The 23,603-nt window shown below is 50.1% G+C and overlaps 1 protein-coding gene across 1 annotated transcript in view; it reads right to left on the bottom strand.

Annotated features, from left to right (window-relative positions):
• Positions 1–5,769: 5,769 nt before the first annotated feature.
• The window catches only part of DRGX (dorsal root ganglia homeobox), a 29,387-nt gene continuing 11,553 nt past the window's right edge, over positions 5,770–23,603 (bottom strand). Inside the window, exon 6 of the mRNA XM_028098491.1 lies at positions 5,770–6,035. Within this exon, the coding sequence (XP_027954292.1) occupies positions 5,770–6,035 (266 nt within the window). The remainder of the gene's footprint in view (positions 6,036–23,603) is intronic.

The raw sequence follows: 23,603 nt of genomic DNA, 5'->3' as shown, positions 1-23,603 counted from the left end.
ACAGATATGGCCATTACACCGTCACTTAGCCCCTCTGGCTGCCCCATCCAGACCTTGGGGGAGGGAGGGGCCACGAGGCACTCAAAGCTCAGGGGACGGTCCGCGCAATTCACTTCCTGGCCAGCCACTTCCTCTCTGCCCTTCAGCTGCATTTTGCCAGGCCCGAGTTGCTGCTTCAGGCAGTAGGGTTTCGATGTACTGCCAATGACCTTGCTCTCCTGAGAATTGTTCACAAACTGCCTTCATATGCATCATCTCCCTTGACCCACACCACAGCCCTATGAAGTTGAAATTAGGATTATTATTTCCACTACACAGATAAAGAAGTTAGGCACAGAGAGGTTAGGTAGCTTGCCCAGATGCACCCGAGTCGAGGGAAGCTGTGGCAGGTGCCCAAGTCCTAAGGAAGAGCACTAACGAGCAATAGCCCATCTCCTGCCCAGAGCCAGGCTCGGAAGGGAAGGGGTTTTGCCCCTCGGGGGCCCAACCTCTTAGCTCAGGAGCTGGGAGCAAATGGGAGACAAGAGAAGGCTCCATTTTGAGGCCCAGCCTCCCCGGCCCTATCCTACAGAATGCAAGGAGCAGACCCTCGCTGCTCTAGGGTACCCAGATGACACTGCTTTCCACCAAGATGGCCTGCTTTGTTTTGAGATGACTCAGAAAAAGGTGTCTTAAAAGTCCATAAGGCAAAAGCAGCCCCTTTTCTAAAATGTCCCTCCCGGTGGGTTCAGGGCCGGATCCTGGTTCGTGCCATGGGACTGAGGGAGCATATGGACCTGGCTTGGCCAGGAGAACAGCTCATGCTGGGGGAAGGATGCAGCCACTTCTCTTGAACACGAAGACTGGAGGTGCCTGAGGCCTGCCAGCCAGCTCTCAGCTCGCCATCCTCCTCAGACAGCACTGAGTGGTGCTGGGGCCCCAGGGGCCCAGATTCAGAGTCCAGAGCTTTGCTGTCATTGTGTGTGGGGGGGGTGGTAGACGTGGGCAGGTAGCTGCGGTTAGCTCAAGGGGACACCTGGAATGTTCCACAGCCCTGCGATCCACGAGCTTCTTGGGTATGGGGCCCAGACAGCCCTCCCACACGCACCCCCACCCTGTCCCTGCAATGTTTCATGTTGCACATGAGATCACAAGGGTGCTTGGCCAAGTCCTGGAGAGAAAACCAACACATGTTGGGTTCTCTAAAGTCTGGCTGTGTCCAAGAGTGGGGCTGAATAATGGAGCTGTGTTATCATTTTTAAAACAAATATTATAAGTCTCTGATAGGCTCTGCCTCATCCTCAGGTTTGACCTGCCTCCGCTGGGCATGTTTCGGCCATACCTGCGCCCTTCTGTGCCTCCAGCGTGGTCTCCCAGGAGCAAGCACACTTCAGATTTTGCCCCTCCTGTCTGAGAATGCTGTCCCCCCTCCCAGGGCGCAGCTGAGCGACCACAATTAGCCACGCCTGATAGGACCACGGGTGGATGCCTGACCCAAGCCAGCTCAAGCAGGTTCCTTCTCTTGGAGGCCTAGCAGAGGCTCCAAAACTACAGCGAACCCCTGCCTGGGGGCCAACCTGAGTGAGGTGCTCTGTGAGCAGCAAAGGGGGAAGACAGGGAGAAGAAAGAAGGGAGGGTCTGATGGCCCCTGGCCCTTGGTGCCTGGCCCACGAGAGCCCAAGACTAGAACCTCAGCCATCCTGAGCTTCATGGCATACCTTGTATCCTTCTCATAACATCACTTTTTGACTTAAACTGGCTTCAGTGGTTCCTATTGCTTGCACTGAAAGAGTCTTCACAGAGGCATTCCCTTTCCCTCAACCCCAACCCTGCCGCCTACACCTGCCTTCAGGCACCATGGGTTCCCATCCAAGTTCTCAGGACCCAAGACCCAGCCGGCAAGATGCCAGGCTCTCAGCCATGAATGAGCCTGCAGAGGGATTGGGGATTGCCACACCTACCTCCTGAGTGAATTTATGTGGGCTGTGGGAGGGCAAGACCTCCAAGAGAAGGCATGTCCTCAGGCTGAGAGCCATCCCGCCCTGCTTCCTTCTTGAGACCATGAGCTTTCTACCTGCAAAAGGTCTTCAAGCCTTTGAGATGTGTAAGGCTTGGTGGGACAGGAGCTAACATTTATACTGCACTTCCTCTGTGCCAGGGACCGTTTAGCAATTAACTCACGTCATCTTCAGAGAGTGCTATGAAGCTGGTTCCATTATCATCCCCATTTTCCATAAGGGAGAATCAAAGCACAGAGAGGTTAAGTGACTTGCCCACAGAACACAGCCGATGACAGATGGGATTTTGAACAAGTAGGAGCTCTTCAGTCAAGTTCTGAAGTCGTAAAAGTTTCACTTTTCCTGGTGAGGCCAGAAAATTAAGAAGAGAGGGTTTCCATGATGTGGAATGGTTGGCCCCTTCTTGATGCCCTTCTTGCTGGAAAAGCCGTTTGAGCGGTCTGGAAGTTCTGGGCACCATCAACACTGGGAATCCCTGCTGGGCCTGCCCTTGGACAGGTTGGCACAGATGCAAAGGCAAAGTGTGCTGGCACAGGGACAGAAAAAATGGGGCCAGGCTGGTCTCCACCTCTGCCAGGATGGACCCAAGAGAGAGATGCTGGGGTGGCATGTTCTCCCCTCCACAGGCCAGCCTAGGATGAAGCCCACAGATGCAAGCAAAGGCAAAACAGAGTGACCTCAACTCTCCCCCTGTCAAACCCACGAGGACAAACTGGCCCTAGTTACCCCTCCACTGCCCTCTTGGGCCTTGAAGACTGAGCCCAGTTAATCTCATTAACTCATTGAGTTAGCACTCCCTGTGTGACAGGGAATGAAGCCAAGCTCTCTCTCTCTTCTCATTGGAAGCCACCACCCCTGTAACTTTGGAGAACTTGTCCGACCTTGCTGTGCCTCAGTTCTCCTGTCTGCGAAATGGGGAGAGTGATACTTATCTTGCGGGTTGGTCACTGGGATTAAATAAATTAGCCTCTGTAAAGTTCCCAGGCCATCAGATGGTGGCAGAGTTTAATAAATGGGGATTATTTATTAATAAGGGAGATGTATGCAATCGAGAGGCGAAATGCTGGGTATTCCTAAATAAAGCACCAATGGGGGGATGGAGAAGGGAGCCTCTGAGCCCCGTGTCCTATGCCAGGGCCACCCACCTCCAGCTCCCTGCCCCCCACACTGTCGATCCGCACCCCAGCAGTTCGTCATTCCCAACGAGGAGGGCTGCTGACCCCGTTGTGACTTCGACTCCTTTCCCATAACCTGAAGTGCATTAAGCTCTTCAAAGGGCTTCAACTAATAAGTGAATAATAATAATCAATCAATTAATCAATCCCTGGGGCCTGTGCCTCCTTCCCAGACTGAAGCCCAGTGGCCTTGTTGTAGTCACATTACGAACTTCTGCAGACGGGATGAGCTGCAGGGGCCCCATCGACGGCCGTTCTCACTGCCAGAAAGGAGAGTTCACCCCAGACAGCCCGGAAGGGATACAGCGAGGCCGTGTCCATCCATCTGTCCATCTGTCCCAGGACAGAAGGACCGACCCCCCTCCCCCCGCCCCAGGCACCAGCACTTGGTGGGAGGCTCTGGCCCGCGCAGAGGCCAGGTCTTGTCCCAGCATCTGCTAAAAGGTTCCTGAGCCAAGGCCTCAAAGCCCTCCACCTGGAAGCTTCGGAAAGATCTTCAATTGCGTGCCGGCCAAAGCAGAGGGGCACTCTCCACTCAGGCCTGCAGCCCGAGGGCCAGGAGCAACAAAGAGAGAACCTGGGCTCTTTCTGTCTTTCTTTTTAACTCTTCTAGATTTATTCGGGTATTTAAACAAACAGAAACTACATCATGCATGGTTACTTTTCGCCTTTGTACAACAAAACTAAGTACTCGATATCTCTGCAGAGGTCTGGTGCTGATCTCTCTCCTTGCTTTCAGTAACATCAGGCAGACTTTTCGATGTTATCCAGTTTTGCGCAGTCACTAGAGTGTCGCATCATGAATTATTAAATCAGTGCTTCGTGGTAATACATAATTTCTTATCAATTATTCATGCTAATGTGTGTGTAGTTTACTTAATTGTGTTATTGACGATCAAAAGTAATTTCCTGAAAGTCCTCAAGGACACAAAATTTAATCAGCGTAACTACTTTTCAGATGCAATGCTGTTAAGTATTCTTAATTTGCTCAACAGTTCACTTATTTATGTACCTTTCTGGAGGAAATACGAGTTTAATCAAACAATTAGATTGAAGAGTTAGTGTACATAAGGGCTTGAGCTTACATTGTTCAACCAAACATTCGTAATTACAGGGAAACGGAAGCGACTCTGCCACTTTTTGGCAAATCGTTTCATCTTTGTACTCAACAAGCAAAATACAGCAGGAAGAAGGACTTGATTTTTTTTTTTCTTTTTGAGACAGTGTATTTTATCAAATGCTTTGCGGGCATCAGAGACGAGGCACACTACACTCGGGAGTATCGGTGGGGGGCTGAAAGGGGAGCAGGGTGATCCGAAGCTAGAACATTTTGATTATAATAACTGAGAGGAAAATAATTGCCATAAAAGCAATAACAGTTTGCATGGAAACGCCATCAGTAAGCCGTTCAAGACTGCAACCTTTTAGGTACCAGAACCCCCTGCCGGGGAGTGTCAGAGCTCACGCTATTGCACATTTTCCCTTGGATCTCTTCAAGTTTACTATCCACATGAGAGAAAACACACCCAGTAGATGGAAACTGAAATCTCTACGAAATTTGGCCCTTTGGAATGACTCCTCTTCGCACCACAGGAAGCCCTCTTCCCCATGCTCCATTTCTCCATATACACCATTCTCCTCTTGTTTCCTACTTTTTTTTTCCTTCTGTAAAAAAAGTAAATCAATAAATAACACCACTGGAGAGGTCCCTCCTGAGGAAAGGTAGTTCATCCAGATGTGTACATACGTCGGAGATGTTTGTGGGAGATTTTCCCTCTCCGAAGACCCTCGGCGTTGCCTAGATCAGAGTACTGCTTTCCACTGGTCAACGTCCCACCAACCTAGAGGTCTGGTCCAGAGAGGCCAGGCCTGCAGGTGGGCGCTTTGTTGTGGGAGCCCACACTGGCTCGGTGCCCGCAGCATCACAATGGTGGCCCCAGTTCGCGAAGCTGGCAGCCTGTCTGTTGGCCCAGCCTCCCTGGCCGGCTGTGCCGACCCCTCCTCACCCGACACCTTCTCACCATCTAAACTAACCCAGCCTACAACCAATATCCTCCAACGAGACAAAGGGGGGGCATTGCTGCTAATCTCGGTGGAGAGCAGTAAGAGTTCACTGGGATTACACCAGTTTCCTGGTTCTTCATGCAACAGGCACAGTCCTGCTTCGTAGCACAAGCCTCAGCCCAGGGCATCTCTCAAGGATGACCCACGCCACAGTTCTTTGGGTTGGTAAGACCTTCAAAGGCGGCCCAGGAGAGGGACAGGAAGGCGAGGGGGGTGAGCAACTCTACTTCCCTCCAACACTTCTGGGCCCAGATGGAAACCCCGGGGGATCTCACCACAGAGTGGGCTCTGGTGCCCACGAGTTCCATCCGGACTTGTCACCAAAGAAGCCAGGACAACACAGCCCCACCGGTAGGACTCGAGAAGCACTCTCCAGATGCCAAGGGAGCTGTAGGTCTCACTTCCCTTCTTGAGTCCGTGAGCAGGCCCTGGGCCGCAGGCTTCCCTTTGCTTTTTGGAGTTTTCCACAGGGGCTGAGGCTGGGAGAAGCAGGGGGCGGGGGAGGGCGCCTCGGGCCTGGACACTCGGGACCCTCATACACTCTTCTCCCCCTCACTCTGTTCCTTGGAGGGAGGGTTCTTGTCCTGGCTGCCATCAGGAGGCGCCGGCTTGGCCGCAGGGCTGGGGCTGCTGCTGGCGGAGGGCAGGAGGTTGGCCGACTGCAGGACGGCCTCCGAGTGCTCGCGAGCCTTCATGCGCAGGGCGGCCACGCTGGCCGTGCGGTTACTCTGACAGCCATACGTAGGAAGGAACGACAGCCCCATGGGGTCTGGGACACAGCAAGAGCACAGTGGGCTCCCTGAAAGGAGGAAAAACAACGGGCTGCCATCACTGCCCACATTCTGTCTCCCGGCACACGAGGCGGGGGCAAGGGGCCGACGGATTCTGTTTGGTTCAGGACCCTAAAGGGAGAGGTGACATGACAAGTGCTCAGGACCCCAAAGATGAGTAAGGAATCATCAGAGCATTGGGGACCGGTCCTGCTTCCCTCACCAACCAGCTGTGCAGCCTCAAGCCAATGTCTTGGCTTCTCCTTCTGCAAAATGGAATGATACTTACCTCACAGGTTCATTATGAGGATCCAGTGAAGAAATCCCACTCTCCCCAAACCAGGTGCCGAAGCACCCCTGAGAACTGACAGGGGCACCACAGGGACGTTTTCAACCTTTGAAGACAAAGGGAGCCCAGCCATTTTTCAAGCGGCTACTAAGCTGTCGAGACATTAATACTTATTGAGTTGCTTGGACCTAACCATTTAATGAACAAAACTGTTAGGTATTTCTTAGGGCCCAAGAGAGTCATGAAAAATTAACTGAGATGCTCAGGGCACCATGAACTGGGGTTTAAGAAACTCTGAAGGAATCAGTTGGACAGCGCTTAGCATATGTCCGACGTGTGGAACCGGGCTTAGGAGCAACCGTGTAGCCCCCAGCCTGCTGGCTAACGGTATATGAACCCATCCAGGAATGCAGTGAGCTCACCCCCTCGACCAGGCTCTGTTCGAGGATACTCTCTCTTCATGGGTCATCCTCAATTGTGCATTTATTCAACGACTCTCCCATGAGCACCCAGCGCTTGTTCCTGACAATCAGTAGGAACCAGGCAGCGAGACCCGAACTCATGGAGTGCAGTTCTAGTGGAGAGGCACACCGGAGCCCTGAGTCCCTGATACAAAGGCAGGCGGTGAGACGTGCTATGGAAAACATGGCTGGAGCACAATGCTTGGCAGAGAACTGAGGGCAACCAATCAGAGTGACAGCCACGTGAATGTGCCGGGAAGAACACACAGCCAGGGAGAAGAGCAGTGCAAAGGCATGGATATGGGAACAGAAGTTTCCTGTTTGGGGAGCAGCAGGGTGTTCAGACTGACTGAAGCCAAAGACGGCAGACTGTAGGCGAGGGCAGAAGCAGACGGGTCAAGGTCATCAGGGCCAGACTGCCCTGCAAGCTGAGCAGGATTCAGTGCAAGGAAGCCTCAGCAGGTCGGAGTAGAGAGTGCGTGGCGGACAGGGTGGGAAGGTTAGTGGGGTAAAGCAGTCCTAGGGGAGAGTGGCTTGGCTCAACATGGCTGGAGGGAAGATGGTGAGGGGCGGCCAGATTCCGGGTTTTAGGGAAGGTTACAGCCCGCACAGACTGCTCGTGGACCACAAAGAAGGTGATGGAAAGGAAGGATTCACACGCGATGCCTAGGTTTGGGCCTGAGCACCCAAATGAATGAGGGTGCCATTCCTAAGATGGGGGCAAACAGAGAAGGTTGTCGTGTGTGTGTGTGTGTGTGTGTGTGTGTGTGTGTGTGTGTGTGTGGAGGATAGTGGATAGAGAGAATCTGGCCGTGGAATCTCGTGGTCCTGCTGCCCATCTGAGTTCTGAGAGAAGTGAGCCGCACCCAGCAGTGCTGGCACCACCTCGGTCCTTGAGGGACCCCCGTGCGCTACAACTGCCTACTCCGGCCAGGCACGGGGGCAGGAGCCACCCACACCCGGTGGGTAGACTCGGCTGGTGGCATGACATACTTTGGGAGATTTTCTGAGCTCCCAAGACAGGACAAGTGGTGGGCCCTCTTGTGTGATCCCTGCCGGAGAAGCACATCCCCACAGCTCCTCGCCCCTTCCCACCCAGGCATCCTGGGCCAGCTGCGAAGCCAGATCCCACCAGGGGAGCAGGAGGTGGACCACCATAGTCCTGCCGAGGACAGTTGGGAGTTAGTGCCCATCCCTGAGGCCTGAGACCTGGGTCTACCATGTCCATTGGCCCCACGTGAATGGGCAACCTTCTGACAAGGGAGGAGACCACAAGCCAGTCCTTCACCTCTTTCTGAAAGTGCTCACCGGCTTTGGAAGAAGCAGCAGCGGAGATCGGGTGTACTGGGGTACCAAAATCCCTCTTTGTCAAATGAATCCAAATTCCTCCCAGCAGCCTCCAAGCCCTTGCGTGATCAGGATGGCACTGTGCTCTCCTCCTTCCCATGCGCTGGCCAAGACTTCTCTCACATGCTCACAGAACATCACAGCAGAGCCAACACAGAGCTGTATTACCAGTTACCCCCTTTTATAGGTGAGGAGATCGAGGGGGAATAGTAAGTGGCCAAGCTGGGCCTCACCAGGCAGGGGGCCTGCTCCTCAACCATTGTGTCCCTCTGTCTGAAAAGGGGGCACATTCTTCCCCAGCTTGGACCCTTCTCCGGGCTCAGCCTGTGAGTGAAGAACCTCGCCCCCTGCCTTGGAATGTTCTCTTCACACCTCTCTCTTTAGGGCTCCATTAGACCGTCACCTCCTCAGGGGCCCTTCGGGACTTCCCCATCCAAAGTAGGCTCCCTGGTTACACTCCACTCTGCTCAAATCTCACAGCATTGGCCACAAATGGTAGGGGGGGCTCGTTGGTGGTTTGTTGACTTGTTTGTCATCTGTCTCCCCTCCCAAGAGACTGCAGACTCCCAACAGGTTAAGTATCTTCCTGTTTCATTCAACACTCTGTCCCCAACACCTGGCACAGTGCCTGAAACAGGCCAGGCCCTTGGAAAATACCTATGGAAGGAAGAAAGGCTGGGAGGGCCCCCAGACCCAGCGCCCGCTTGTAGGATCAGCCCTCACAAAGCAGTCTCAGCAGCACCCGCTGGGATGTTCTCATCTCTTTGCAGGGATAGTCTTCCCCATGCTGGGGCCACACACCTCCCCTCCTCTCCCCTCAAGCACACCAGGGCATCTCTCTCTTCCTTTCCAAGCCTACTCAGAGACAAAAGGAAGCTCACCTTTACCAGCACCCATGGTGGCCCCCGTCCGCATCCCAGCCACCCAAAGGGGTGTGCCTTACTCATCCCCACTCTCCAGGTAAGGAAATTGAAGCTCCAGGACTAACTGGCCCAAGTTTGTACAGTTTACTGATAGGTGGGACCAGAACCTCTGGCTGTATTTCAGTTCTCCAGGACGATAACAGGGGGTTAAAACAGAGCTGTGGGGCGCCTGGGTGGCTCGTGGTTAAGCGACTGCCTTCGGCTCAGGTCATGATCCCAGAGTCCCAGGATCAAGTCCCACATCAGGCTCCCTGCTCAGTGGGGAGTCTGCTTCTCCTTCTAAGTCTCTCCCCTCTCACACTCTCTCTCTCTCGTTTTCTCTCTCTCTCAAATAAATAAATGAAATCTTTAAAAAAAATTAAAAAATAAAACAGAGCTGTGGCCTCCTACCGCAATTCTGACTGAGGGTCAATAGAGCAGGTAGCAGGCACTAGGATGAGCGTGGGACAAATCACAGAGGCCAACTTTACAAAGGGAATTCTGAGAGCCCATTTCACAGCCCCAAGCCGCTGGTGGGCTTCTAGCCTCGCGCCATTTCCAGCAGCAGGAAACAAACAGAAAGTCATGTTGGGTCCAATCCTGAGTCCACTTTTCCCATCGGCCCTCACTCAACACAGCCACACAAAGACACAGTTGCAGCTCAATGGGGAACTGCAACCTTTGCGGGGATGGTGCCCGTGCCATGAGCCCTGGGAGCCATCCGAAAACTGGGGCCCCCTCCAGGCCTCCCTCCCCAAGGGAGCTCATGTGTGAGGGGACCACACATGAAGAACAGTGCACCCTCTCAGCAGCGGGAATACCGGACATGTTCCTCTCTGTGTCTGTTTAGAATTTTTCTCATTTTTCTACAACAAATGTGAATTTCTTTAAAAACTGGAAACACAACTTTTAATTTTAAATGAATGTTAAGAAGAGGCACATTTGAGGAGGAGCTGTGAGAGGCTGGGGAGCCTGAGCCGGGCAGGTACTGAAAGTCGGAGGGGAGCTTGCCTGTAGCTGTGGATGGTCAGCGACCTGGGAGGGGCCACAGTGCTCAGGATCCACCCCAGGCAGCCTGCCCTGCGTCAGACTAGCCCAAGATGGTCAGGCTGATTCCTGCCTCCAGCGAGGCTTTGCTCCAATGTAAGCATCAAGCAGGGAGTTAACCAGTCTGTGATTCAGTGATGAATATGCCACCTGCAGGATGAGGAAGTGCCACTTGGACAAAACAGAGCCTCTTTTCCTGGGACCCACAGCCTACACCTGCAAGGTCACACCTGCAACAGGTGGGCTCCCAAGAAAGCCACCAATAACTACACTCCTGGTCCTCAAAACCAAGATTCAACAATAAGAGAAATACATTAACTCACAGAACCAAGGCTACAGGAGGGAGCAGAGTCTGTGCACATGATCCAGTTCACCCCTGACACCAGATGGATGGAGAAACTGAGGACCAGGAACCCAACAACTCTGGGATGCTCTGTGGTTAGCACTGTCAGGCCTATGCATACAAAGGAGAAACATTGAGTCTTAAAAAGAAAGGAAACTCTGACACATCTATAATACAGATGAGCCTCAAGGACATTATGCTAAGCGAATAAGCCAGTCACAAGAAGACAAATCCTGCATGCTTCCATTTACACGAGACACCTAGAGCAGGCATATTCATAGAGACAGAAAACAGAATGGTGGTTGTCAGGGGCTGGGGAGAGAGGAAAATAGGAGGTTCTTGTTCAGTGGGCAGAGTTTCAATTTTGGAAGATGAAAAAGTTCTGGAGATGGATGGTAGTGATGGTTGCCCAACAAAAGGAATGTATTGAATACTTTTGAATTGTACACTTAGAAGGAGTTAAGATGATAAATTTTATCTTCTACGTATTGTATCACAATTAAAAATAAAATAAAGTAAAATAAGTTCTTATAAATAAAACCATAAGACCCAAAGGAGTGCTCGGGTCAAGGTTATCTGGATCACAAGGACTGCCCATGGTTGTCGAGACTCCTTTATGACTCCTCCAGTGGGTGAGGACCTCCAAAGTCTCTCGGGCCAAGTGCTCCCACCCCAGCCACATACCACCTCACATCATGGGCTAATGCCCTTAACCCACCCCGCCAGTTGCGTCTTTGGCTAAGGAAGCAATGCATGGTTTGTACACCTCCCTTGAGCCAGGCCTCTGCCCCAGACTCTGCACCATGCCTGTTGGGTGGACGTTTCCACAGCAGGGTGGCAGACCCTGAGACGTGCACTCAGGCCAACAAGATTCTTTGGCATACAGCCCCTGGCAGATGTCACCCTCTTTCCTCATCTGCACCCCTAGTCTGAACTGTAGTGAAAGTGTCCTTCAAAGGGGGTCAATGCTTATGGGTGGACTCCTACCCATCCAAACAACCACATCGGGGAATACCGACAGAGGAACCATTGGAAATCACTCTCTTTGCCCTGCCCTTACTTGGATAAGAACATAGAAGATGTGCCAATCCAGAATGTAGATATGGGCAAGACAGAGAGGCAATCTGTACAACAGAACAAGATCAAAATCAAACAAGAAGACAAATCTAATGTGCCTAAAGTCTATGATCTGTGCCCAAGGATCCAACTGTACAGAGGGGGATGGGGCTCAGTGGAGCTTGTTGTCAAAATGACTTCTCAGTAAGCTCACCATGACAGCATATGGTTATGGGTTGCCTTAACAGAGGCAGAACCTGTGGAAAAAAGGAGGATAAATTCTTTCTCCTCTCTGTCATGGTCAGACCATCAGAATAGAGGGAGGCAAGAGGGGAGAGAGGGAAGGAAGGAAGAGAGGAATAAGAATTGAAAAATGGAAGAACTGGGCTACTTTACTGAGCTGAACTCAGGGCACACAAAGGACATGAGGTAACCGTCTCTATCTCTCTCTTGGTAATGGGGGTGAAATAGAAACAATGGGCAGAAGTATGGGGAAAACAAGTTTTTCTTTCTTTACCACCACATGCTGTGCATATGCAGAGGGCTTGCTAGGTTCCTGGTCATCATACCCTTGAAGCTCCCTCGACAGGACGTTAGAGAATCTTCATGCACAATATGGACTATTGGATGAGAAAAGGTTTTAAATCCCTTTCAACAAAAAAGGAGTGGTTTTAGAATGGGATGTGAATTATAAAGTTGAGTTCTTCCAACTTTAACACGTTTTCAGAATTTCAGTTGATGGTGATAGAACTTAAGTTGTCCAACCACCAGCATCTCCCTTAACTCTTATCACCCTTTTTTAACAAAGAAAAACATGATTTCCACAAATAGAATTCTCATAAAACTAACTCTTGATTTCTTCGTGATTCCACAGTACCAATAGCATCACCAGATTTCCCCAAATGCCTCCTGCCCAAACAACCTCAGGGACCTGGACCCTCGCTGAAAACCAGAAATAACAAAATAGAGATTCGTCCTCTGGGGTGCTCAGGACGGCAGTGAACCAATAGTTACCAAGGAAAAACCCAGACCCCAAAGCACATGCACTTTGCCCTTGAAAAGCCATACTCAAGGCCCTCACCAGAGTACTTAACGATTCTTCCAAGTGCACTTCTGACATAAATTGTTCAGTTTAAGAGACTACCACAAACTAGAGAGAAATGTGCCTGCTAAAGGCAGATTCATTGATGGGTAATATTGAGAAAAGACACAAAAACTTATGACAACCAAACAAATTCAAAATGCACAGTAACCTGGAGCCATCTGGGACCAGGGCACAGAAGCAAAGCGGTATATACCTCAGGATAGCCTGACAGCTCTGACCCACAGCAGAAACTGTCACAGAGGGATGACACCTGAAAGTGTTTTGACAATTGCCCCCAGCCTGTGACTGTTAGTGATGGGGAGACACTAAGCCAGCCACAAGAGGGGCCACGCATCCCCCCTTTATTATATCAGGGAGGTGACCAAGACCCTCGAGAAAATGTCTACCCCAAAATCGAGTCATCCATTATCAAGATTCCATAAAATGAGAATGACAGCAGGCCATCCCTGCGGCCTGAAAGCCAGATGCAGCCTGCCTCTGAGGCAGAAGAAAGGGGGCTTTGAAGTTTGGCCCCCAGCCCTACTGTTCACCAGTCATGGAGTTTCTCGCCATCTTTCCACACTTCGGGTTCCTCGTCTGTGAGGAGAGGTGATAACACCCACCTTTGGGAGACATTCCATAGCACACTTAGTACTAAGACCTCAAACAATTACTATTTTCATAGCCCCATACAAATGAAAGGGTAATTCTAAGTCACAATTCACAACTTATTCTAATTACTGATTCATTTCAGTCACCCGCTGAAGAACTGGCCTGTACGCATCCCCCGGGACACCCCGGATGAGCCGTGAATTCTGCCAGAGCCGAGGAGTGTGCGGGGAGCATCCCACCAGCTCTGCTCCTGGCCCCACAGGAGGCCCGACCGACCACCACACTGCATCCACGGCTACCCGGCTTCCTCAGCGGAGCCTTTCCCATCAGACCAAAGACTAAAATAACTTATTCTGCCAACAGAATTTTGAGGAGTAAGACAAACTTAAAAGTGTCATTTTTTAATTACTAGATTTCCAGAGTTGGGGCTCTAGGGGATTTTTCCCTTTTTTATTTTAATCTATCCAAAAGGTATAAGTCATGAATGGGCTAAAAATTAAATTAGCTACAAAGTAAGTCAATCCAGTGTGGCATATGGTGACAATAACTGTGACTAACCTCATGGCCCAACAATAGGGAGCTGACTGAATAAGTTAGAGTCACCCACAGAGAACACACTAAACCTATGACAAAATTGTATTATAGGAGGATATTTAGCGCCATGAAAAAATTAATCATAATGAATATGATAATGAAATAAAAAGTAGGTTAAGAAACAATTAAGTCAATAGGATTCCATTTTGGTACATGTATGTATGAGTTGTATGTACATATGCATGTATACATAATACATATGTATATACACATATACATAATACGTATGTATATACACATATACATATACACATAATACATATGTATATTCACATATACATAATACGTGTGTATATACACATGTACATAATACGTATGGTTATATGCCATATCCATGTGGGATTGTAGATACAATATGTATAAAAATTTATAAGTAGAAAATATTGATAAATTTAAACTTTTTGGTTTGACATTTTTAATTTCTAAATAAGTTATAAAAAATACAAATTCATTAGAGATATATATTTATAGATGGGAAGATAACAAATGGACCAATACCAAATATTCACAGTGGTTGATTCTGGGTACTCAGGTCATGAGTGATTTTTTGTTTTTCTTTGTGTTTTATTGTATTTTCCACTCTTTCTATCCTGACCAGGTATTAGTGTGATGAAAATAGTGTCCTTTTTTGTGCCTTGTGATTTCCAGCCTTCTTCCATTCAGATGATGAGAAGAGATGCTGTCCTTTAGGACAGAGCCCCATGGAAATTGCCAAGGAATAAGGGCCATGTCCTCAGCACCCAGCTGCAGCTCCATAACTGCTAATGGCCTCGGTCATTTGATGGTGGACGAAGCACCAGGGAAAACGCACCAGGAACACTCGGTCCATCTCCTGTTCTGTGGGGTTCAAGATTAACAAGTCCCTTTGCATGGGGTATGAACAACCCGCCAGCAGACGAACCCCCCAAAAAACCACAGCCTCTTCCCTCTGGCCCTACCAACGTGTCTCATCACCAATGTCTGCACAAGAGCTATCTGGCCCTTAAATGCAGCCTGAAAATGGTTTTGTTTGGAGAACATACTACCTCCTGGACACTAAATTAAAACACACAATTAGATTTCCATTAAGTTACAGCAAATTCTGCTGAATTGATCTAATCGGCCTACATTCCTATATGACATCATGCTTTAAAGGCTTGGCCTGAACATAAATACTTAATGTAATAAATACAGTCTGAAATATTTGATCTCCTTGGCAGTTTAATTGATCTACTATAGAGACTGACAGGAAAAATTAAGTTAGTTCTGTCTCGTCTCTGGCGATAACACATTTTCATCATAAAAGCACGTGAACTACAATTTTGGTTACAAGTAAAGCTCTAGCACACTGATTTCTTGTTGAAAGTTCAGGTTAAGTGTAACAGAATTGAACAAGGAACCGAGTGTGTGGATTTATGAGACCTTTAACACAAGTACCATAGTTCATGTCTTTTGATAGATGATGATAGATAGATGATAGATGATAGATAGATAGATAGATAGATAGATAGATAGATAGATAGATAGATAGATGATAGATAGGAAATATATTTTATGATTTGTAATTACCAGCCCCTTGTCATGAGTGGGGTGTAGGTAGATGCCTACCACATTTAAGCACAGATTTTTAGATGCTGTGACTATGCATCCTCACCAATAATCAAGTGCACAAGGTCAAATTCATACCCAAATGTCTTCTACTTTAGAACCCCTGATGTGCTTTCTCCCATCTCCATTTTATGGTTTATATTGCCTTTTACATGAGTTGTGTTTATTATATTATTATTATTATTATTATGTTCAGTTTTGTACCCAGCTCACCTCCCAAACTTGCCGTAAGCACCCTTCATCCAATCTCACCCACTCTCACCCCTATACCAGAACTGAAATGTCCCATTTGGGTACAAAGTAAAGACTGAGTATTTGGGGAAGGCAGAAAGGGATGGAGAGTCTCTCCTTCCTGACTGAGCTGGCATACTTTAGGTCCTCAGAGTTACCATCTCCCAGGTCCTAAACTTCCTTGGTATCTCATGGAGAGAAACAGTGCTCGTGGCAAAGTTGCTCAATCTGATTCATGTCAAAATCCCCAGATTAATTTGGCAGGTTATTCTGCTAGAACTGACGTCAAGTCCCACCCCTGTCTGAACTCCACCTAGCACTTGTATACCCACTATCTTAACATCTGCTCATTTGTTCAGCAAATGCTCCTTGATGGGAGGCAACTCAGTCAAACATTCCTTGTGCTGTGACAGTCTCAGGGCCAGCGCCAGGGTCCCCTTTCTGCTTGGGTGTATTTGAAGGGGCAAACAAAAAATGACAACACCCAGATCCAAGGACCCTGGCACAACCCGAGGAGCAGCAGGGACTTGCGTTCTGGGCAGCCCGGTGCCAGTTAGCACTGCCCTCCCTCCTTCGAGTGGCAGCCAAAACTCTGGACGGGCAGGCTGCTTCTCCCGCTGCATCTGGGCACAAGCCAGAAACTTTCTGCTCTGCTCCCTGCACTCCAGGGCCCCATTGATTAGCAGGAAGGGCAAACCCATCAGCACCCATAGGAAATGGCTTCTGGAAAGTGAGTTGCTGTTTTTAAAGCCAGAGAATGACAGCAGGTACCTGTAAAAGGAACAGAATCGATACAGGGTGTGGGGAGCTGGACGATGGGACACCTGGGTCCCTGACTTGCCCTACTTCTGACAGATGTACTACATGACCTTGGACAGTCTTATCCCCTCTCTGGACCTCAGTTTCCCCACTATATCCTGGAATGATAACATACTCATTAAGAAGATTCCTTACAAATCTTAAGTGCTGGGATTCTCTACCCTTGTCTTCCTGATATCAGCTGGGCATGGAGAAGGTTAAGGCAGACCCAACCACTTTCCCCATAAGAAATGGCTACCTTCTGCCCCTTGGGTTCCCTGCTCCCCAAATACCTATGCCTTTACAATCAAGCCAAGGGCCCCTGGAGGGCTGTGCTGCTTTCTTGGAGTTGCACACACCTCAGACCTCATTAACTATGCCTTGGAGGCTGAGAGGCTCTCCCATTGAGGAGAAATGCCTGCAGGAAGTAAGACCCTCTGCCCCAGAAATCCAAAACCAAACCTTAATTAGATCCCAAGTGACCTCTCAGCCTCATCGTCAGAACCCTAACAATTACCATCACATACTGGATGCCTGGATAGGTCAGGCACAGATAGACACCCTGCTCACCACAAGCACTATTGGGTATGGCATCGTGATCCTCACTTCACAGGTGGACCCTATGATGAGAAGGAAGCAGCTCTGGGCTATGGCCAGTCTGACTCCAGAACTTGGGTTCACCTTGAGGCCATGCCATCCTCTCCTGGGAACGTGGCCCCACCCAACCTCATCCTTTGCCCTTTCCTCAACACACTAGGCCTGCCTGCCTCAGTGCCTTTGCTCATGCTGTTCTCTTGCCTGGGGTCCTCTCACCCGCTGGGCAACTCCCATACTTCCTTTAAGCCCAACTAAAACATTGCCTCTGGAAAGGCTTCCTTATTCCTACAGGGAAAAAGGTACTCCCCCCTCCAAGCTTCCCCCACACTTTGCCTGCCCTTGTTGGCCTCTATGAAAGCACAGGACTGTGTCACATGAGATGGAATTCTTTATTGACTGTCTCTCCAAGGCTACCCTTGGCCTGTGAATCCCTTAAGGTCAGGATGTGTCTAATTTGTCACCAGAGGTTTGGCCTCTGGTTTAGATTCTGGCAAAATGGGGTACTCACTGGGTGCTAAATGAGGAACAGGAGGGCCCAGTTGTTTCTGGGGTCCAACAGGTGGCCAGCACTGCAGGCTAGTGAGGCCAGTCTCCTACACCCAGAGCAGCATCACCTGCTTTCCTTCTTTACCCAAACCTCCCTATCATTTACTCTGCACCAGACTCTATTTGGGACTGAGGTGAGTGGCCTGGAAGGACCTAGAGGTGAGTCAGATATGGCCAACACCCTTAAAGTGCTTGTGGTCAGGATTGGAAGCAAGGTAGTTTCAAAAACAAACACCCTAATTCAAATCACGATGTCAGAGAATCCTCGATGCCTGTGTCACTCAGTCTCAGAAGAGGGCCTTCAATGAACCAACCTCCTAGCATCACATCTGTGTGCAGTCCCCTCCACTCAAGTCTGGGTTGGCCCTGTGACCAGCTTAAATCAACAGAATGCATCAGAAGGAACACTGTGCCTGTTGTGGGCATAAGCCTTAAGAAGGTGTGGCATCTTCTGCTTTTCCGCTCTTGGGAATCAACTGTCATTCAACCCCACCCCAAGCTCACCACAGGGAGAGAGAAAAAGAGAGCTCCCATCCTCCCAGCGTCCTTGCAAGGCCCCAGACAAGGAAGCGCTACCATGTTGCAGGTACCAGCCCCAGTGGCCACGTGACCACAACCTCATGAGAGAGCCCGGGCCAAAACAACAGAACTGCCTGGCTGAGCCCAGCCAGTGCTCGGAATCAGGAGAGATATAAAATAGCTGGGAAGCTCTACTGCTGCTTTTATTATACTCGGTTTGAGGACAAAGTAAGACAATACTAACATATGGAATGGAAATTCTAAGAAAATCCCAGGCCAATCTCTTCATGATCATAGATACAAAACCCCTGAACAAAGAACTAGCAAAGCAAATCCAGCTCTATATAAGAAGGATGACATGTCACATCTAATTTGGGTTTATTCCAGGAATGCACAGTTGGATTAACATTAAAAAAATCAATCAATGTAACTTACTGTATTAAAACATTGAGAAAAAAAATCACATGATCCCCTCAACAAGAAGCATAAAAAGTATCCAATGAAATGCAACATTCATTCATATTCATGATTTTTTTCAATGATAATTAAAATAAAACTCTGAGAAAACCAAGGCAAGAAGAAACTATCTTTACTTGATAAAGGATATCTAAAACAAAACAAAATCAAAAAACAGCAAACATGACTGTGGAACCCTGAGATCAAGAATAGTCCAGCGTCGGTCACTAAGACCACATATCACGTGACTCCATTCCTAAAAAAGTCCATGGTTGCAATAGCAAAAATGTTCATGACCAATAGAGACAGCAAGATCCGTGGTGCCCTGAGGCTGGGGGCGTTGGGAGCAGCCAGAAGTTACTACTAATAGGTACAGGGTGATGAAAACGTTCTGAGGTTGATCCTAGTAATGGTTGCACAACTCACTTAATACACTAAAATTCATTGAACCATACACTTCAGTGGATGAATGGTACGGTGTATGAATTATAGCTCAATAAAGCTGTTATAAAAGAAATGGAATGAGGCAAGGCTGCCCGTTGTCACCACTTCTATCCAGTACTGTGCTAGGGGTTCTGGCTGGCACAGACAAGAAAAAGAGATAAAAAGCATAAGGATTTGAAAGGAAGAGACCAGCTGTCTTTATCTGCAGATGGCCTGATCATACATATATCACAAAGAATCTACCACTAAACCTAATTATGTGAATAAATCTCCCAAACATAATGCTGAGCCAAAGAAGCAGACACGAAGAATCCGTTCTGTATGATTTCATTTATTCGTGAAGTTCAAAAAGTCTAGCCTAAATAATAGCGTTTCAGAATGCCTGCTTAGGTGGTTGGCAAAAGTCAGCATAGTGCTCTTGTTTCGGGGGAGGAGAAAGGGGTCCAGGATCGGAGAGTTTCTGGGGTGCAGGCAAAGTCCCAGAGGGTGGTTACATAGGTGCTTAAAGGTTGGGTCACTACACTCTAGATGCATGTTTTAAGAATTTTTCTAATGAATATGATATTTCACAACAAAATAATTTTTAATTTTTTTTTAATTTTTAATGTTTTTTAATTGTGATTTTTTTTTAAGCCACAACACAAAGGAAAAAGTGATTAAAGAGGAATAGAGGGGAGATGTTGGAGAAGGAAGAGGCTGCCTCCAGCCTGGAGTTTAGTCTTGGGGGGGTAGAAGTTTATTGGGCAATAAAGCCCTTTCAGTCCCAGAATCTGGACACTTTATCTTGGCCTGAGCCCAAGACCAAGGCCAGTGTGAGGCAGGGAGGTCATATTCCTGACTAACGAAGGGGCCTGGCTCTCTGGAAGGATGTGGCCAGACCCTGGCCCAGCACCGGACACCCTGCCCCTCACCTCCCCCTGGTCCTCACACACACACACACACACACACACACACACACACGACACAGGACCGGAACTGCTACTCCAATTGCTAGCAACTATTGAGTGCCCACTGCATGCTAACACTGAGCAAGTCCCTGGCACATAACACCTCCTGAGTTCTCACAGCCTGCGAGGCCCAAACGAGGCAGCTGTCCTGGGGAGGTGGGAGCAGGGCTGTCTGCCTCCTGCCCCTCCAGCAGGGGATGGCTGGAGCCACCTCAGCTCCCCAGGACGGGATGGGAGGGCAGGGTAAGGAAAGGTCAGACCTCATTCCCTTGCTCTGCTGCTGGCCGACTCTAAGGACTGAGAGCCGCCCAGCCCCCGTGGCCCGCCTTGCCCTACAGGCCGGCCCTACCCTCCCTCCCACGCCCTCCAGTTTTGGGAAGGTTGGCCGGGAGGCCCCCACCCAGTGCAGGAGAGTGGCTGTGATCCCGCAGCATGAGCACAGACAGAGTTATGAAAGCTCTCCCCCAGCAGCTGTAATTAGTTTCCACCTCACACCCAGCTCTCCCAATCACAGGTTAGAGGCAGCTGGGCTAAGTGCACCAGGGAGAGGGGGCCTCCGCGGACTGTGGCTCACCTGCCCCCATCGCGCTCTGCTCCTCATGAGGCCAGCACTTCCCCGGAACAAACCCAAGCGCCTCCCTCAGCCATTAATAACGTCCTCTGCATTAATGAATTGTGAACACAAGCCTGGCCATTAAGACAGCACAGGAAAATTCTTTGTGTTGCAAAGGCTTTTTCTCTGGACACCCATTACTGTTATGCAAACCCTCCCTGCATGGGGTAGGATCCTGCTGCCTTTTTATTTGAGAGCGTCCATGGAATACTCAATAAGGAAACACACTAACTGCAACAAGATGGGTCCTCTCTGAGGACCATCCCAAAGTACAAAACACATCACTGCCCATGAAGCCCCACGGAAGGAATGGGTGCCCTGCCCGGGAAATCCTACCAGGGACAGGAAGGAACCCCCATTGTGGCCAAATCTGGAATGACGAAGGGTACAAGGTAAAGGTAAGTCACAGGTACAGTAAACGTTGGAGAAATGGGAGACGTTTGGAAGATGCAGACCTGACTGGCTCCTTTAAAGGTGAGCGGGAGCCAGGGACTTGGAAACGAGAATGAAGGGATCCGGTTAATAACGACGGTATTTACTGGTCCACACACTGCTCCAAGAGCCTCAGTGTTCTAGCTCCTGCGCTTCTCATTCAGTTCTCTAACTTCTGTCTTACTGTGATCAGGATCCCCATCTTAGAGATGAGGAGCAGAGGCAGAGACCCCCAGGGCTGTACTCAAGACTTAACATAGCCAGGGAACAGAGGGGCGAGGGTTCACCCCAGGCAGGCCACCCCAGAGCCCCTGCTGGAGGCCACTGTGCTGGTCGGCTGCTTGATAATTAAAGGATAATTAAAGGAAGAAACCCCCACAAGTGCCTGGTTTTCAATTACGTCGCTCTGTCCCCGGTGGGCAGTTTCCGGGCCTGAAGTAGCCAGCTGCCCCAGCCCCAGACGGGCACAGCCCAATGCCCATTCAGGAGCCTGCCGGGCAATCTGGAGGCTAGTCGGCCACACTCCCACATATGGACGCTCTGCTTGACCCACCACCCCGGAGAGGCCGTGACCTCCCACCCTTCCGGGGTGCGCGCCCACCTCCCACTCTTCGCTGGCTCCCTACTGCCTGAGTAGCCCTGCTGACCTATCCAGACACGTCCATCCGAGCACACACAGCACCTCACACACTCCCAACACTGGGCCTCCTGAATGAGCACCCCCAGGACCCCAGCCCTGGAGCTGTGGCTCAGCTACCCTGACCTGGCCCTGGGACCTGGCTGGCAGCAGAGCCCACCCCCGCCCCCCAACACAACATGATGGTATGCCGCCAAGGGCAAAGCTCCGGAAGGTCTCCACACTCACTCCCTGGCCTGAGGCAGAAGCACCAAGCTGAGCTTCACTGACGTGGCAGTTCCGGGCTGGGTGGATTGTCCAAATACTGGGGTAACTTTCAGTCTGATTTTGGCTTTCCCAGCTCTCTAGCTGCTTCCAAACCCCTGCTTTCAACAGGTATCTCCAAGGAATGACAATTAGTCCTTCTAATTTCCTAAGAAAACCATACTCGAGAGTTGTCTGCTACTGACTTCTCAGTCTGTGTGCCAAAGTTCAGCAAAGTGGCTGAGAGACAGGCTCCCCTTCCTATTTTCTGGGCCACTTCCCCCATAATCCAAAGATAAAGAACCAGAGTCTACCTCCCCTGGCATGTTCTGGGCCACAGCCACAGAGTCTCTAGGGCCTGTCCGCCCCACTCGTGTTGGAGACCAGGCTTGGCTTTACCACACAGCTCTGTATTCTGGGAGCCCAGCACTGTGGGGGCGCCGGGAGTTCATTCCCTCTACATCTCATGGACCTATGTGCCCTTTTCCTTCCCCCGGTGCGGCGTGCTCAAGGGGCTGACGGCCAGTATTCCAAGAGCGCTCCTGTTTTCAGAATACATCCAAAGTCAAAACATTTCCAGGCAAGAGAACAGCCATTAAACTGCGTTCAAGGGCAAAGAGCCCTCAAGGGCCACTACTTAAAGGGACTAAGCAAACTGTACCTCAACAACCCCCTAGCTCTCCCACAAACACCCTTGGAGGCTCTCTTAACATTTCCCAGCCAAGGACTTCACCTCTGTCACAACAATGCCTGGAACCAAAAGACGGGACCCGTAGCTCAGAGTCCTTGGCCTTGTAACAGTTAGCCCTGAGAGCAACAGCTGAGGTGCTCCACATGCCCCCTGGGAGAACCCATCCTGCCCTGGAGCACCGGGAGCCCTGCCTTGTCTTCTTGCTCTGGCCAGCTGTCAGCTGCCTCGCACGGCAGCTTGGGCTTAGATCCTCAGGCCCTGGTCTACAGGTGCAGGTCACCAGTCACCCTGGTGCTGTCTAGGGTTGGGCCAGAACCTCAGTGGCCTACCCAGGATACTTGCTGTCTCCAGCCCAGGGCTGTATGATCCCACTAGGACCATAGAGCCTAGGGAAGGAGACACGAGCACTGGATTGAGTCTGGGAGCTGATACTGAGCGTGATTTCTTCCTTCTGGATCATTTGCAAGTTGCCACAAGCCTGGAGAAGTGGATTGGGATCTCTGGGCTGGAAGGGACTGTGGTGCTCAGCTCACAGTCGTCTTGGTCTCCAATAGTCTTGGGTGAGTCTAGACCCCTCCCCAGGGCTCACACCCAGTGGACCCATAGCTGTCCTCTCTTGCTGGGGAGAAAGGAGAATAGGGGTCCAAGGCCCTACCAACAGGTGCCCATCCAGAGGAATGAATGAATGAATACGTGGTGTCTGGAGGAAAGGACACATCAGGATCCTGTGGAGGGCAGCCCAGACCCCAAAGGGGAGACCTAGCTGAATAAGCCATGTGTGAGCAAGTGACTTCTCCTCCTCTGAGCTTCGGTTTCTCATTTGTGACAAGAGGGATGGGCTTAGAAGCCCAGACAGGTACCTTCTAGCACCAACAAGCAACAAAGCTCCTCCCACTTAGGTGAGGCAGTCCCCAGGTTGGCCAGCACCCCTGAGAAGCCAGGCTCAGGCCACTAACTCTGCCAGCATTGCTTACGCAGTCACCTGTGGGGGTGCACTAAGGTAAGGGAGGCGAGGTCACAGCCCAGAAGTCCCGGCACTGAACCAGGTCATAGGAAATAGGATTGCTCCTCTCTTGGGACCGTGCACTTAATTTCTGTAGCCTGGGGAAGCCTGGGAAGAG

Source organism: Eumetopias jubatus, unplaced genomic scaffold (genome assembly GCF_037043125.1).
Source record: "Eumetopias jubatus isolate StellerSeaLion01/CBP00866 unplaced genomic scaffold, mEumJub1_p1.0 scaffold_17, whole genome shotgun sequence".
Classification (NCBI taxonomy): Eukaryota; Metazoa; Chordata; class Mammalia; order Carnivora; family Otariidae; genus Eumetopias; species Eumetopias jubatus.
This window is presented reverse-complemented; position numbering and strand designations above follow the sequence as displayed.